The following is an 18,808-nucleotide window of genomic DNA, read 5'->3' as shown; positions in this document are numbered from 1 at the left end:
TGGAGATATGTAAAATGCTGCATTCAAACAGCAGCAACCCAATATATATAAACACCCTGGTTTTCCTTGTTGGAGCTGCATTTTTTTAGGCATTTATGTTATTGGTGGAGGAAAGAATGATTTGCCTGAATGAGGAAACGAGTAACTGCATGTGACTGACAAGAGATTGAGAGTACTGAAATCTTAACAAGAACTACTTATTTATAGTGCCTTTGTACCGTGTCCATTTAGGTTTCTTTGTAGCATTCCTATGAATGGTGGAAGAAATTATCAATATTAACAGTATTTTCCAATATTTGCTACTCACTGCATGAAATTGAAGGACATATAAAGTAATAGATTCTAAGAAAAGTAATCACCATGTAGACATGTGCAGTTCATGTTCCTGTTTATTATCAATTGTATGCTGGCATGTTATACCCAGAATGTTGCAGTTTCAGCACGGCTTACACATGGTGTTGAGCTGGTGCATCATGTTATTTTTTCTAACATAAAAGAGGGGGGGTCGGAGGGGTCCTGATCCCAAAATTCCAGGCTAAAAAGCATGAAATTCCTAGGTCTCGAATTTAAGAAAAAAAATTAACTCCTGACATCGCAAAACCCAACAATTCTGAGATCCTGAAAGGATCAATCCCAAAATCCTGAGCTTAAAAACACATGATCTTGACGTCCCCAAAAAAGGTGCTGCCCCCCCCTCCATTCACAAAAAGGAATAAAAGCAATATTATTAAAGATAATTTTGATCTCTTGTACCCATTGGTCAGTTTTCCCTTATTCTTAAATGATTGACAGAATTTTGACAAATTAAGTTAATTTGATCAACAAGCAAAATTGAGCTTTGGAATTGAGTAAAATTGATATAAGTTAGATTGGAGATGGTGAATGTGTCAAAGAGACAGCAACCTGACAGAAGAGCAGAAAACAGCCTAAGACCACCATTGCGTCTTCAACCTGACAAAATCCTGCAAATGCAGGCATGCAGTGTTATACTAGAGTTTTAGGGCATTTAATACTACTAGTTGCATGAAATTGAAGGTTGATTTGAAGTACTTAATTTGTATGCATGAGAATTAGATATGGAGTATCATGATTAAATTATGTATTCCCATGAGGGAAATGTATTTTTTTCAGTTGATTTTTAGGCTGCAACTCAATTGGTTTTTGTCACATATACATTTTAAAATTTTGTTTGTTGTGTAATCAGTGCTAGATAAAGCTTACAATTAAAAAAAAAAGTTTCTTTTTTTAAAAACAGTTAAACTCATCAAACTTTTGTATGTGAAATTTCTTATGTTTAATCTTTTCTGATGACTTTGAAAATGAAAAGAGCACTCTATCTTTGCCAGATCTTTCCTGGTGTTATGGGGATTTCCCCTATGGGAATTGATGGTCAGACTTGAAATTCTCCCTGTTATAGACCAAATACTAAAAAAAACAATTTCAAGTTACAAAATTGACATTTAGACACAGACACAATTATTAAATTACAAAATAAATTAAATTATTAAATTAAAACACTTCTGAAATTGACATGTTAAGAAATGCATTAGGTCAACTTGTGCTAAAAATCATTCATGGAGATTTTGAGAAGTTGGTAGGTAGTTGATTGCTTTAGTTGTAAATGCATTTATGTTGTTTGTATATTGTAATACAAAAATTATTGTGTTTTAAGCTCAAATGATTGAGGGTTTCCACTGATGGAGACCACTGGGAACTGTCTTCTGGACTCCCGTTGTTTGTTATCGTGATACCTAAACTTTAATCAATTTTATATATTATTTTATCTGTTACAGGGAAAAGAAGGTACCTTTACTGGCTGATAACAAAGACACTGAAGGTTCTGATGCTGACCAGGAAATAGGAGAGTAAGTTGGGTTATACAAATGTTAAATAGCTGAGATTTAAAGTCATAAATATACATCCATCATGTTCCTAGCATACCAAGCAATTATAATACTGATAATGCTTATCTGAGCTTGTGTTTTCATAAGAATAATTCATGTTTTTTTTTTAATGAAAACCAAAATATCATTTTCTGGAAATACCCCAAAGGGTGACATGGGAATAGAAATATGATCGTCTTCCAACGAACAATAAAACCCTTGCCAAAGTCTAGCTTTTGTTTGGCTGTATGGAATGTACAAGTATGCAGCCACATCCGATCAAAATGGGGACGTTTAATTCAAATATTTCGTGTAGAGAGAGTGCAATGGTTTCTGCAGGATACTATTTCTGTTCCTATCCAATATACCCATTCTTGTCCAGAACTTGCATGAACTATTTGCCACTGGATTATTTAAAGCAATCAACAATCAATTTACCAATGCTGCTATTGAATTGACGTCAATGTTGATTATCAAAATTATTAATTATTTATTCAAATTTATAGAAAAAAAAAACTGTTTTGTACAAATTTATAATTCTAAACATGCTGTTTTTTTCTCCAGAACTGCTCCAGCAAGTGACGAGAAAGAACCAGAAGATAAAGAAGAAAAACCTATTACACCAGTAAAAGAAGTAAGATGACCATATACATTCCTCTGAGAAGACAGATGTGCCCAAAACAGCTAACAAAAACTGTCTCATTGGCACTCATACCACATCTTCTTATATCTATATACAATGTAGATCCAGATATCCTGACCTGGTACAGGCACAAAATATGTCTGGGTTCAACCAATTTCATGTGTGCACAGATTTCCCTCTATGCCTATCTTATAAAAGTAAAGCCCACAATAAAAACCTACACAGCTTAGCAACCAACAGGATGTCCACTAACTTGAATAAGGAAATAGAAAACAAAATATTTAAGAAATAATTCATGGGGGCTTGAATATATCGTGATTTTACCACGGGTTGGCCCTTTATGACAAATATTTTACCCTGAGCGATAGCGAGGGGTAAAATATCGGCATAAAGGGACAACCCGTGGTAAAATCTAGATGTATTCAAGCCCCCATGAATTATTTCGATTCTAATAGGACAAATACGGCAATTATTTTGGATCGAAGCGCTCTAGGTGATGGCATTATTTGCCGTTCCAATATATAAACGCACTATTAAATTGACGTAAGATAACGGAGCAAACTGAATAAATGATGATGCTTAAACTATTTATAATAACATATTTAGATAATTTTAGATTAATCTAATTATTATTGTACTTATATGTCTCATATGTATACAAAAACGGCTAATATAACTCATTTTAGCATCATTTGTTAACGTTTCCTTGTTGTGATGATTTTTCGTTTCACAAGCGTGCATTTTCCCGTAAATTGCTTATATTCTGACGTCATTGTTCTATGACGTCGAGTCGCTCATTCATTAAAAAACATATGACGTGGGGGTACAATGGGAACAGCCCATGAAATATATTCATATTTTACCACGGGTGTGTACTCAAAGCGTTTGAAGGACGTCATGTTAGAATGGTTAATATTCAAAGGTTAATTGCTAAAAGTCTTGTTTGTGTTCACAATATGCAAGTCAAAGTATAGTACATCTAAGATATTTAACAAAGACTGAGATGGCCAAAAATAAGAATAAGAAGGAATGCTGAAGAACTTAAAGAAAAAAGACTCAGATTGTACATTGTTAAACTCCAATAGCCTCACTATAAGGGGAAAATTGTCTCTTTTCAGAACATTGTGATAATAACTTAAACAAAGTTTTTTGGACTTCAAGATGAGATGAACTGGAAATAACATGAATTGGATGAAATTTCATTGTATATTGCAATGGCATAATTAATCGTTCTTGTGATTTCTATTGTCTTCTCTCAAAAGTTTCTGAAAGATTTTGTTGACACATTTTTTCTTTAATTTTGAATTTCCGTTGTGATTTTCAGGTTGAGGAGGCAGAAGAAGCCAAACCAGAAGACCAAGATAAAGCAGCCTCACCTAAAGAAGAAACAAAGGATGTGACAGATGGAAGCAAAGAATAAAGGGAAGAAATGGAATTGAATGTTTACTTTGACAATTTCCATAAAAACATTTATATAGAAAAATGGAGTGAGTGATTAAGTAAAGAACACAGAAATTTAGAGACAGAAAGAAAAAAAACCAATATACATGTTACATGAAGTGTATACCTGTTAAGGTGTTTGTGTTTTCCTTAAATTTTGATACAATAATGGAATTGTTTTTATTTTCAAACTTGTAGGTGTATTTGATAATAATTTTCAATGTTTTTGCCTTTTTGGAACTTTCCAAAGTATATTGCTTGTTGCAGAATAAGTAATTTTTCTTAAATGATAGATGATTATTTTTTTAAATCTAATTAAAAGTAATAAAATTTGAAGCATTTAAAATTAACTTTACTATAAAATTATAACAGTCAAGGGATGTTTTTCCATTCTTCTCTTTTTTTAGTTAGAATGCAAATATTTTTTTATTGAACAAAATTATTAAGCATATCTGCATTTGAGCATGGGCATTTTGAGAGATGAAGAAAGGTTAACAAGCATATCGAAATAGGGAAACACTCCATGTTTCAGAAGAAAGAGCTGTAGAGATAGACTTCCACTTGTAGTTATTTATTATTAGCTTGAATTCAGCAACATGAATAGGCTAAACAAATGTTTTGATCTTCGTATTTTAACATAACACAGGTTTTAATACTGGTATTTTTATTACTGATATTAATTTAAAAAAATGTAATGATATGTTCAGTTATAACTTAGTTAAACTTGTATATTTTTTTTAGATTTACCAAAAATAGTTATAAAGTTAGTAGGAATATTTCGTTAGTAGGTCAAATTTTTTTGTATATATTTGTTATATTTTTTTAACCTCAGGATCTTAACTATTCAATTCAATATTCAGGTGTTCACCATTTCAAATGTTTCTTTTAGAATAGTCATCTAGTACTGTAAATACACTCTGGGATAGTTTAAAAGATTTATTTGTAAAATTCTACAAGTGCTGAAAGTTTCTGTTATACCCTTTTATTTGTGATTGACTTTTTTAAAGCAATGTGGTAGAAAATTTAACCTAAGAAAGATGTGATTTTATTCAAAAATTAGAAAACTATTCATAAAACAACATTCCAAACATTGAAAACATTTGAAAGTTTTCTTCTTAATGGATTAACAAAGGGGTATTAATACACGGCCTCCTTTTAGTCTCATAAGAAATAAAGGGAGAGAATTTGAATTATCTCCCCTTAGTTTTGAAGTTGGGGAAGATAGCTACATATGTATTTCATGCCAATTTGGATTGAAAAGTTTGAAAGTTCTGAGAAACCTGTGTTTATTGTGTAAACCATTTATTTAGTTTATTACTATGACATGATGTATATAAATGTTTTGAGTGACAAACTTTAAACAATTTTTCCTCTTAAATAAGCTATTAAAATTTCATCTGTCTAAAGAAAATATTGTTCTTCATTATAGAAATATTTTGTCTATTTATTAAATCTATTCAATGTTGAAGTCAAATTGTTCTGGTGAAGCAAATTTGATTTTCGTTTGCTGAATCTTAAATCACTTCAGAAACAATTTCAATAGATTTGAACAGTAGAAAAACAAAATGGATATAGTTTAAAGATTTTCTCAAAATAATTTTTAATCAGTTAATAACTAGCATGTAGGATTTGTTGTAATATTAGGGACCAAGTTCCTGTGTTGTAAGTTAAGGCTTATCTGTAGAACAATGTTGTCCTGTTTTAATATGTGTGTGTAATCATATGCACATTATTTATTACAAATACTACATCATTAAATTATGACATCATCTCATGTATTTATCAGTTAAAGACTCATGTGCTCATAATGTTAAGTTTCTTTTTTGTAAATGGTATGATTGTAGTTGATACATTTGATGTATATTTCTGTTGTCATGAATGTTAAAAGATGATTGTCCAAAAGTTCTTTTTATTCTGGCATTGCAATATTACTTGCTTTTTGACATTTGAAAATCTTTCTGTAGCTATTTTCACAAGAAAATAGAAAATCTTGTTGTAGAAAATGCTCCATATTTTATGAAGAAATCGGTAGATCTTGCAATATTTTTTGGTGTGAGTTTGAAATAAGCTACAGAAGGTTTTAGATATGAATATATTTATGTATTATTCATCAATATATCATATTTCATCTTTTAATTGCTGTATCTCTGAGATTTTTTTCTTAAAAAGGATGAAATTCATTGAAACTAACACAAAGTATTGTTTCGAGAAGACAAGTTCAATATCATTTATAAAAATATTCAAATATAAAAATCATTGAAATTTACATTATGTAAGTTCAAAAATTGTTGATATAAATTAAATATACAATGTACATGTAGTTCCAGCTTTAATATTGTAAAATAAGATTCATAAAATATTCATATAGCGTTGTTATCCTGTAATAGTTTTAAAAACAGGGTAATATATTTATAGTTGCTGACCGCTGACCACTGACCAGTTTCTATCATTATCAAGCATTAACAGTTTTAGTTTATTTTATAGCATTGTTTATTACTTTATATACATTTATACCTCATATTCGAAACATATTATATAACAAGTCACAACATAGTTATCAATAAAATTAGTAAATGGCAAAAGAGAAAAAAGGCAAGGCTTTAATCTTTGACAAAACTGCCAGCATGCCATAAAAAGCTTTGTTAAGAATAATTACTGTAAACTTAATTATTTTTGCGTCCATTTATTTTCGTTACCTTTGGTAGCAGAGAAATGACGCAAATATGAATGATCACTTATATTTAAAATTTGGATCAAGAAATTTTTGAATGAAGTAAAAGATTTGTTGTTATTCGGTTAAAAGGCACTTACTGTAAAGTTTATCCATGAAAATACGTTGGTTTGCAGTATATTAACAGGCCAGTAAAGTATTAGATATATACTTGTATTATTCACTCTGGTAAAGTCATTTTGGAAACATGAAAGTACAAAAATGTATCATAATGTCTAGTAGAGTCATAATCATACTAGATAGCAAGCATGACCAGTAGGTAGATATGTATAAGCTATGGATTTTGAAGGATTTTTTTTTCAAGATTCAGTAGGATTATTTACAAAGTAGATTATTCTAGTTGGATATTTCATAGTTAAAAGTATAACAACATTTATAAACTATAGAGTATGCTTCATAGAGTATGTAATCTAGATTGTTTTCGAAATATTTTCTAGAGTTGATCAATTTAAGAATAACAGAAAGATTTTATTGATAACTAAATGTGACTGTTTATTATGCTTTTGTAATATACTCATGCACTTATTGATAAGGTTTTTTTCTTCATGTATATATGTTAAATGTTAATTAAAAAAGCTTTGAATATTAGCATATGTAATATTAATGAAAGCTTTATGAAATTTTACGTTTAAACTCATTTTTATGAGGACAGTGATCATAAGTTGATCTCTGATAATAGCCATAACCTTGATCTTCTGTGCATTTATTTTTATGTAGAACAATACACTTATATAAGAAATTTCTCACCAATTACTAATCAGAGGTATCTAGTTTTGAGTATCTTCCAAATTGTGCCATAATTTTTTACTGCAGAATTTTTTTAACTTTAAGATAGAGATTTGTTGTTGTTATTTGTATTTTCCTTATGGTAATTTTTATACGGTAGACCATGTGAAAATTCAGCACAGCACAGCAATCCTTCATACTGAATTCAAATTTACACAGATGATTTTACTTACAGCTCACAAGATTGTTTTTTTTCTTCCTCTTAACAAATAAACAGAAAGTTCACATGAAAATTTGTTTAGCTCAAAAAAGTTTAAATGACAAAAAGAAATATGTCACCCATGAAATCCATCATAAAATAATTTCTGCTGTTACTTAACTGGCCTGATTATGTGTTGAATTTCGGATGTTTATATTTAGACTTTGATATTATTGAATAAAAAGTAATTTTCTTTTTATTATGACAATCTGTACTTAGGTTACTAAAAATATCAGGGGAGATAATTTCCTGACTCTTATAATAATAGGAAATTGTTAATAGCAAAATTTTAAACTTATATTTGATTTTGTTAGCTACAAACTTCCTTATCACTGAATTATCTCCCTTGAAATACTCTGCTCAAACATTTGATTATGCATATTTATCTGTATAGATCAGATTTTGTTAACAATATTTTATTTTGAAAATATTGACGTAAACAAACGTTACAATTTGAGTTCTATAGGTCAGTTAATAAATTACAAGATCCAACTTTAAATAACAAAAATACAGTATTAATCATTAGTTGCTGTTTCAGCTTGCAATATATGTTATATTAAAAACAATTTGTTGGCTATGTGATGATCCAAAATTGGTTGTGACACATTTTTTTGTAGATAGCCCCCACCTACCCTTAAATACAGTATGTGTCCATAATTTAGTGGTCAATCCACAAATTTTCATATATTTCATACAAAACCACAATTTTTAAAAGCTTTCTCAGAAATGTTTGTCTGATTTTTATGAAATTTTAACCTATGCATAAATATATAAATCTGTAGTGTTGTGTTTAGTATTTATTAACTATCAAGACGAAATAAGAAATCAAAACTTATTTTTTAACATTCACATATAAATGAGGTAATAGTAATTCAAATAAGATAATTATACAAGGTTAATAATATCAAATATTGAAATAGAACCTTAAAAAGAGATGAAACAAAATGATAAATGTAATTAATTTTGGATTCATTAATTTTCATGGGAACGACTTTTGTGGTTTAATAAAATACTTGAATAATAACACCTAATTAAAAATGCATTTGTTGAATACTTGAATTAGTGGTTTACATCTATCCACACACAAATCCACAAAAATCATATACCATAAATGATAATGAATTCACAGTACATGCTTAGTCATTTTATGAGTAAATTTATTAGATATTTGGTAAAGAAATCATATTAAAAAAAATCTTGAATGATAACACCCGGTTACAAAAAAATCTGTCATGCTTTTTTATCAGCGATTAATAAAATGTTTTGTGTTTCAATCATATAATCTGAATTTAACATGCAAGTTAAAACTTAGAATAATCGCTTTATAGTGCTTTTGAATAATTGATTTAAATTGTGCTTTTGACTGATGAAATTAAGACTGCTTTTGAATAATTACACAAATAGTGCTTTTGAATGATGAAATTAATAGTGCTTTTGAATAATTACATAAATAGTGCTTTTGGCTGATGAAATTGATAGTGCTTTTGAGTAATTACATAAATAGTGCTTTTGACTGATAAAATTAATAGTGCTTTTGAATAATTACATAAATAGTGCTTTTGACTGATAAAGTAAATAATGCTTTTGGGTGGTTAAATACATAATGCTTTTGATTAATTAAATCAATAGTGCTCAATGAAAACAGAAGTAGTGCTTTGTCTGGTTATATAAATAGTGCTACAAATAAATGTGCAAAATGTATTTGTGTTTAATAGTGCTTTTAACCTATTGCTTTTAATAGTGCATTTAAATAGTAGTTATAAAGAATTGCTTTAAATAGAGCTTTTCAATTATTAATTGTGCTAAGTTGTAATATTATAGCTAAAATTTCATAAAAAAAACAAAATCTTAAAAATATTGTGGTTTTGTATGAAATTTAATGGGATTCTGGTTTTAGTACTAAATTAGAGCTTCAAACTGTCCCATTATAATTCAGTTCAAACATTCCGTGTTTTTGGTAAAATAAAAGCAGTTTAAGATTTTCCCCAATTCCCTGTTTATCTTGGATCCTACACAGCTTACAGCTTTCCATAAAAATTCAGAGCTTGCAAGTATAACTTTAAGAGATTTTACAAAAGCTTATCTAGAAATTGTCTGGATTGAAAACTGCAGTATTTTGCAGAATATTTTTTGTTTTTTTTATAAAACAGTTGGAAATGGAAAACTTACTATATGAGAAAAAATAAAGTCAATTATCTCCCTTTGATATAACTTTTTGACAATGGAAGATAATTTGGATTGTCTCCCTTAATTTAATTTGTTCAAGGGACATAATTGACTCATCTCTCATCAGGTACTTCTTTTATTTCAAATTCTCAGAAGCATAAGGTGCCCATTATATTTTGTTAGTATATCTCAGTAAGTACTAAGAAAATTTATATATAGATTAGTGGTGCTTTTGTGCATACAGTAGCTTTGTATTATTTCTATTTTATGAATCACATTTTTGTAAGTGTTGTGTGTAATAAAAAAACTATTTTAAAACTTCATTGTTCTCATTAATGCCTGATCAGTTATGTCCCTTTGTTAATACCGGTACATTGATATTGAAAGACTTAAGTGTGAAATGTTGTGGGTATTGAATGCAAAAAAGTTAACGTACTTAGGCAGCAACCATTTGATTTTCTGGGGGGGCTATGGATTTTTTTGGAGAGAAAAAAGTTTGTTTCCAGTCTTGGGAGAAAAAAATCATTTGTTTTTGATTCTGAGAAAAAAAATTGTTTGTTTCGCCCTCAGCTGCCACTATATGTCATACTGAAATTGAAAGATAAAATTGTTTTCGACTTGTCGCGAAAAAAATAGATTGTTTTTCGACCAAGCGAGAGAAAAAAGGTTGTTCAGAAAAAAATCCATAGCCCCCCCCCCCCAAAAAAAAATCAAATGGATTGCTGCCTCAGTGCCTGAATGTATTTTTATATAACAAGAGTTTACTATCTAATTTCTCATTGATAGGCAAAAGATACCAAAGGGATACTAAAACTCAAAAGTCAAAATAAACTGACTATGTCAAAGCAAAAAAGAATAACAACCAAAGAAAAAAGAATAACAACCAAAGGACAAAGAACAGTAAACAAAACACAACATAGAAAAGGAAAGACTGAGCAATAATAACCCTACATAAATCCAGGATCTCATGTGCTCTGCAACAGTATTAAAGCAGATCATGCTCCACATTTGGCACCTGCCATGTTGATTCTGATATAATGCAGTAATTATCAATTACAAAAAAATCTATTATTTTAAGATCAAATATGCCAGATAGATACATGTGTACACATTTAAATGCATCTCTACAACTATCCAAACAATCTTACATGACCCAAGAAAATGAGGTAAAGGTCAGATGAACCAAACTGGAAATATATGTACACCTTACAATCATTCTTTACACCAAATTATGCTTTAAATAAAGTTGATATACTACTGCACATTAAAGAAATGAAAAAAAAACAGGAAAAAATTAACATTGATCAATGAACCATGAAAAGTGTGCCAAGGTCAGATGAGTGCTGTCAGACAGACATGGGGGCTTATTCTCATTTCGCCTTAGCTGTCAAAATTTATATATAAAATTAATCCCAGTTTGCCTTAGTACAAATTTTCAGGTATACAAGAATTAACTAAGGCGAAATGGGAGCTTTTATAAACAATAAAATTAAGTTAAGTTTTGTTTGTATTGCAATTAGTTGATGTATTTATTATTTTGATGTCAAATTTTACCATGAAATACTTTTTATAAGATTTTTTTTTCATATTTGGTGTCCCACTTTTTAACGTTGCTCTTTTTTTCCTGAAAGTGTTTTTTTTTACTTATGTGTTATATTTTGTAAAAAAAATGTCTTACTAGAGATGACAAATTGGTTATAAACATTTCATATTTTAATGAATAAATAAAGACAAATATCATATAAGTACAAGGCACTGATATACATATTTGAATGTTTAAGGTTAATTTAGTTTCCAAGTTTGAGGATGTAAGATGCTGCATCACCATACTGAATATAATCAGTTGTACCATTGTGTAGGGTTTCCTTTAAAGTGGTGAATCTTTCTTTTTTTTATCTATGCTTCTTTTCTTTTCTTCTCATCTTGCCACTTGCTGCACACTGTCATAACTTTCTTTGCCTCGTAAGCTGCTTACTCTTTCTTGAACAAATTGATAATTTAAAATATATTTGGATGTGTTGTTTTGGTTGTCTTTTTGATCTTGTTATGCCAGCCCTCTAAATGCTTATTTGTCCTGGGTCCTTCTGTCTGGCCGGTTGGTTCCAGGTTGGTTGTAGGTTTCTGCCCTCTCTTCATATCACAATTATACGTTAACTTGGTGCAGGTATTGATTTAGTCTGTGGTGTGTTTTCCAAGGTGTGTATTCTTGGTACTTGGTAAATGTGATTGCAGTTTTGTCTGGTAGAGTGCTGATCTCCTGCTTTCGAATGAAGGCAGTTTTTGTGCAGTCTCATTGGTCTGTGCATCTCATGATAAACTAAACTCATTGGTAATTTGTTCAAATCTTGAAGAAGTCAAGTAATTGTATACCATGGATTTTACTTTATATATATAATTAGCACAGTTTTGGAGATGTTTAAATATTTTTTTATTAAAGTTTTAATTAAACAAGTTTGTGGGAAAATATGTTTTTTTCTTTCTATTAAACTTTTTGTGTTGCATAATGTAAAGGATAATTAAATAATTATTATTTTCTAACTGCATGAATTAAAAAAAAACTTTTATTAAATATCAACAAACAATATTTCAAGAGAAGCAACTTTCCAACTACATTTTATATTGTAGATTTTTCCTGATCACAACTTTTGAAATCATAAAAATGGTCACTTTTATTAAAATTTTTTTTAAAGAGAAACGACTTCCTAATTACATGTTGTTCAAATTGTTATAAAAACACAAAAGTTTAATTTGTTTATTTAATATTTTTATCTAAATTCACATTTCGCCTTAGTTCAATTCCCATCTGGCCTTAGTATATTTTATACCTTTTTTACCTGGAATTCACAGCTAAGGCGAAATGGGAACACACCGACATGGGCACCATACAATCATTACATGTGTTTTTAAAAATAGTTTACCTTTTGCATATAATAACTTAGAAACTAAATCAGGAAAACTTTTAAGATTGACCAACAAACCATGAAAAACAGATGATAATTTCCAGACAAACATATACAGTTTACAATCATTCCATACACCAAATATAGTTGACCTATTGCTAAGAACCCCAATAATTAAATTTTTGATGAAATCAACAAAGTTGAGTTTTAGAGACTTTTGGCCCCTTATTCCTAAACTGTTGGGACCAAAACTCCAAAAAATCAATCCCAACCTTCCTTTTGTGGTCATAAACCTTCTGTTTAAATATCATAGATTTCTACTTACTTATGCTTAAGTTATTGAGCAAAAAGCAAGAAAAATGCTTATTTGTGCCCCTTTTTGGTGTCTAATTTCCTAACTGTTGGGACCAAAACCCCCAAAATCAATCCCAACCTTCTTTTAGTGGTTATGAACCTTGTGTTAAAATGTTATTGATTTCCGTTTACTCATACTAAAGTTATTATCCCCAAATCATTCGTCTTTGCACGACACTCACGACGACTATGTGATACCAATATACAACCAATAATTTTTTTTAAATTTTTGCGGTCGTATAAAAACCAACATTTAACCATTAAATTAGATCAAGGACAATGTACATATATGACAGACGGAAACTTCATAACATAAGGCACCTATACACTAAGTAGGAAGGATCCAGCTCTTATACCTTCTGAAATATTAAAGTTTTTAAGTGGTCAGATAATGCAGGGCAGATCACTATCCCTATGTGTGCTTTCTGCAACAAAAGTTGCAGGTTTTTACAAAAATTATGATAAGGGTTTGTTGAGAACTTACTTAGGATGAAATCATTTCCCATCAAACCCCAACGTTGTATGCCTATGCTTATTGGGTCAACAAAGTGGTGCTCAAATCAGTGAAATCTTTCAATCCCCACTTTTGTATGCCTATGCTTATTGTGTCAACAAAGTGAAGTTCAAAACGATGTGTATTCAACTGAACTGTTTGTTAATGAAGTTGATCATTGGCCTCCAGATAATAATTTACTTAAATCTACTAGTTGGTTTATTGTTGATTTGGTTTCTCTCCAGAATATGCTTGAAATATTTGCCACTGCACAATTAACCAAAAACACTTTGGAATAATTTTAAAAGCATGTTTACCCCAAAAATGCAGAATTAGTGAAAAATTGAATTTTGAGACTTGTTTTCATATAGCAAACATGCAGATAGTCAATGACTAATTACTGATAAAATAATGTTTTGGGACAGGGCCATTCTGGGTACTTAGTGAACCTAGTCCTTTAAAGCATTATTTTTTTTATGAATAACTAGCTCCTAAGGTTGGTTGTCAAGGTCCTATACACAACATGTGGGAGCCAAAAAATAGATTACAACACATTAATTCAACTATATCCGAAGTTATTTTATTAGCTCAGGTTCAAATCAAATTATACATGAAAAGTAAACACAGATCAGATAATGAAACTAAGAGCTTTGTTGAACTGATGCTGGATCTGTCAGAAGAAAAAAAACTATGTTCTGAAGATACATAATTATTTTTTGGATAGCCATTTTTCATGGATTTTGTAGGAACTTTAAAACCCCAAATTCAAATGTTAAACAAATTATAAATTTTCTATAGGGTCTGCAAAACTACAAAATCAAATATCCATGAAAATGCAAGTTTTCATCAATCCATTAAAATGGATACCCACAAAAATTAAATGAATCCGCATTATACAGTAGTGTGTTCATAAAAACTACAATAACAGTAGGGCAATTGGACTAAACTTCAATCTTTATGTATATAAAACCAAAAACTGAAAAACAAATATTAACTTATTCATGTAAGCATTAAGTTGCACACACAATCATGCTGATAATATAGGAAAAGGTGATTTGGGGTTCACATGGACAAAAACAGATCATCCAAAAAGGGCATCTAGAGATCCATCTGTAATCTTGAACGATGGAAAGGTGTTTTGACAAAAACCTTTAAATAGCTCCATTAGTAAGACAACCTGCTTGTAAATAAATCATGATACTAATGTTGTCCTATCAAAAAGAAATCCCTTGAAGGACAAGAACACTAAGTTATAAACAAAGATGCACACAAGCTGACAGACTTGGGATAGGCACATTTCCATGTGAATAGGTTTAACTTAGGTTTAACTAGTTTCTTGAGTAAATAAATAACCCTCCCTCTTTTGATCTCAACAAAATGAAAAGCATAATCCTCACCCACTTGTAATTCAAAGTACTGTAAATTCAGAAATTATTGCATGCATTTATTATTGCGATTTTGTTATTTTAAACTAATATGCGATTTTAATTTTTGCGATATTGAGAAAATTTCTATTTAAGTCATATACTAAATTTCAAAATGCGAGTTTAAATTATTGCGATTATCACGCTGTCAAAATTTTCCCATTAATAAAAACATCACAATAATTTCTGAATTTACAGTATTGGAAATTAGGAAGAATTCAAGATTCTGAGATCTATATTACAAGTCATTAATATTGAGCTGTGGACCAAATATGAAGTGACTCTGTTCTGTAGAAAGAAGAAAAGTGTGACCAAATACTTATAAGGTCATTTAACATTTTATAATTTCACAGTAACATCACTGGAAGTAGGTATCTGTCAGATCGAATAAGCACGAACACATAACAACTCATCAATGTAAACATTTCTCTCAAATATCAAGCCATTCTTGTTTTAGTTCTTAATCTACTGATAAAGAAATCATGTATAGCATACTGTAAATTCACAAATTATTGCATGCATTTATAATGGCAAGTTTTTAAGAATGGATCAAATGCGAGATTGATTACTGCGATCTCAGAAACATCTACATGAAGATATATGTTTCTGATATAAGAATGCAGGTACTTATAATTGAGAAACTAAACCTGTTGCATTATTCGCATTAATAAAAACTTTGCATTGATTTCTGAATTACAGTACTTCAAAATGAAAACATTACTTTATAATTTTTATGCATTTGATGCGCTTTTCTGGATTCACATTCATCAACACTCAAAGACAAATAATTAAAAACTGAGGACATACAAGAAGTGAAACAGTTGATCAATAGACAGCAATTGTTTTTAAATTAATTCTGCAACTGACAATTCATAATAAAACACATTTTTTCTTGTTTTGCTTTAATTATTTCTTTATAATAGATTACAATAAATTATCAATACAAATAAAATCAATTATTTTTTACAAATTCATAAACTACAACAAAATCATAACAACATAAATAAAGAAATATCACATTGAAGACACATGCTATATGTTCATCATTTGTCCAAATTATTGACCCTGTTATCATAAATATTGGTATATAAGAAGATATTATTAGGCCCCTTTTTGGCCTTCATATTCATATTCATATTCAGAGATCTAAACGATCTTATAAATAAGATGTTCACAAGACATGCTTTTGTCAGATATTAAAAATAACATAGTGAATTTTGTTTTGCATATTGCCTTTATGTATACAAATATCTTGTATTATATATATTAAGAGCAAGTCTTGCCCAAGAATATATTTTAACACAAAATTTCTAAAACAAAGATTGTGAAAGGAAAATATGATGTTCGATTAAGGCTTAATTTTGTCTTACGTTACTGTAAATCCAGAAATATTTGCGATGTTTTTATTATTGTGAAAAATGCCATAAGATTATTATTCTAATAATTCAAACTGGCATTTGGCAAAATTTTTATATAAATTAAAACAGGAATTTTTCAATATTACAAAAATTAAAATTGCATTTTAGTCTAAAATGACATAATCCATGCAATAGTTTCTGAATTTATAGTATTCAATTTTATAAGCTAGGTACAACATAAGTAAAGTACAACTGTACTTGTAATTTTCTGTGGACTATCAAGCTATGCATGAAAATGACAGATGATGATTTAACAACTGTGTAACACAAGGCTATTCAAAGATCATTCCTTCTGATTTGTAGAAGTTCTCGTTCTTGTTTTTAGCATGAGCAAAAGTTCAATCTTTCTTATTTCAATCCTTTTTTTTTTCTTTTTTTTCATCATAAAATTTTCATTTGGATACTAAGTATTAACACAAAACAAAATTGTTTCTGTCAATATTGAAGAATTCCTGCTGGCTATACAAAATCTTTTTTTAAAGTCAGTATAAAACACTTTTTTTTAATCACAAATAATAAACTATTACCATAATTCAAATTTTTACTTTTAAATTTAAATATAAAACTTTAATTTATTCAAAGAAGTTATTTAATATTTTAGTTTGAGTTATTTATTCACTGAATGTGTTATGTAGTTTTTGATCCATCTCTTTATTCAAAATTGCAAAACATTGACACTCTACCAAACTTACTGCAAGCATTACCTTCGATTGACGCAAGACTTGGCGGCATAGAAAATAGATTTTCCAGAATGGAGAATGAAATAGTACAGATGAGAAATGATGTAAACAGACTGGAAAATAGGGTTAAGGGAACGGAAGGTAATAACTCGGAATTAAATGAAAGATTGAACTATATCGAAATGGAACGAGATCAAATTAAACAAGAAAATTATGATTTAAGAGAAAGGGTTGTGGAGATGCAAGCAAGGTCTATGAGGGAGAATCTTTTATTCGGGGGTATAGAGGAGGATACATGTGAAAAAGAGGACCGTGACAATATCCAAACTGAGAAAGTTCTCCAAAAATTCATAAAGGAAAAGCTTAATATCCTTGACAATATCAAATTTCATGTGGTACATCGTCTACGTCCACGACAAGATGGTAAACCACGCACCATTGTTGCAAAGTTTGAGCGTAGGAAGGATCGTGATAGGGTATTAAAGGCTGCACGCGACAATTTGAAAGACACTCATTACAGCATTTATGAGCAATTTCCGAATGAAATTATGGAGCGTAGAAATATATTATGGCCCATATTTAAGAGGGAACAACGAGCAGGTAGACGAGTCCGATTCAAGGAGGACAAGCTTTATGTGGACGGACGTAGGATTTTTCCACAAGATGTAACCTATCAAAACAACCGTCAAAATCATTCAGCCCCTAACAAACAGATGGACAGAAATGATCAGCAAGACCCCCCTTTTCTGCTAAAACACTTTGGACCTCCTACTGGTGTAAATCAGCAACCAATTGTACAGAATATGTAGGACAGGCATACAAGAGGACAGTCATCTCAGATTAAATTATCTTGTCTAAATGTTTGTGGACTTAAAAAAAAGCTTAATTACCCTGAATTTCAGGAACTCATTAAATCTTATGATATTTGTGTATTCTGTGAATCAAAAACTGATGATTTAGATATCTTAAATGTTCCGAAAGGGTATGAATATTTTTCCAAAAACCGCAAAAAATTTGACAGAAAATCTGGGGGGATAGTTGTTGTGTTTAAAAATTTATTAAAATCACACTTAAGTTACCTGTCTAGTGATTCGGAGTATGTTCTTTGGCTGAAATTTAACCTAAGACATGAACCAAATTTTTTACTTGGTTGTGTCTATATACCCCCTGAAAACTCGAGGTATTCCTCTGTAGAGGCATTTGATGAAGTAGAAAATGAGCTCATTTTTTTTCAAGAGGAAAATATTCATACTATCCTTATTGGTGACCTAAATGCCAGATGCGGCACAGGTAGAGACTTTATATATCCTAATGATGATTTAGCACAAATTTTGAACTTTGATGGTGCAGATGTAATAGATAATTATTTTCATAGCTTCCAAAAATTGATATTGTATGATATCCCATTAGACAGAGCTAATGAGGATACAGGTAGATGTAATACATTTGGATCAAAGCTATTAAGTTTCTGCAAAAATAATAACATGTTTATTTGCAATGGACGAGTGGGTTCAGATAAGGGGGTTGGTCGTGTTACGAGTAGTCAGACGAGTCTTATTGATTATTGTATTGTATCGCCAGATCTATTTCCACTTTTGTCGGAATTCGAGGTCATTGACTTTGACCCTTTATACTCAGATGTTCATTGCAGGTTACATGTTATATTCTCAACAGGTGTTACTACTGATTTG

The 18,808-nt window shown here is 30.0% G+C and overlaps 1 protein-coding gene across 4 annotated transcripts in view; it reads left to right on the top strand.

Moving 5' to 3' along the window:
* Positions 1 to 9,822, top strand: part of LOC134721236 (neural cell adhesion molecule 2-like) — a 75,352-nt gene extending 65,530 nt beyond the window's left edge. For all 4 annotated transcript variants that reach the window (XM_063584058.1, XM_063584059.1, XM_063584060.1 and 1 more), the window contains 3 exons: positions 1,794 to 1,865; positions 2,448 to 2,517; positions 3,851 to 9,822. In XM_063584058.1, coding sequence (XP_063440128.1) covers positions 1,794 to 1,865; positions 2,448 to 2,517; positions 3,851 to 3,946 — 238 coding nt within the window. In that variant the 3' untranslated portion in view covers positions 3,947 to 9,822. The remainder of the gene's footprint in view (positions 1 to 1,793; positions 1,866 to 2,447; positions 2,518 to 3,850) is intronic.
* Positions 9,823 to 18,808: the final 8,986 nt, after the last annotated feature.

Source organism: Mytilus trossulus, chromosome 6, assembly GCF_036588685.1.
Source record: "Mytilus trossulus isolate FHL-02 chromosome 6, PNRI_Mtr1.1.1.hap1, whole genome shotgun sequence".
NCBI classification, from domain to species: domain Eukaryota; kingdom Metazoa; phylum Mollusca; class Bivalvia; order Mytilida; family Mytilidae; genus Mytilus; species Mytilus trossulus.
The sequence above is the reverse complement of the archived record's forward strand: the minus strand, read 5'-3'. Positions and strand labels throughout refer to the sequence as shown.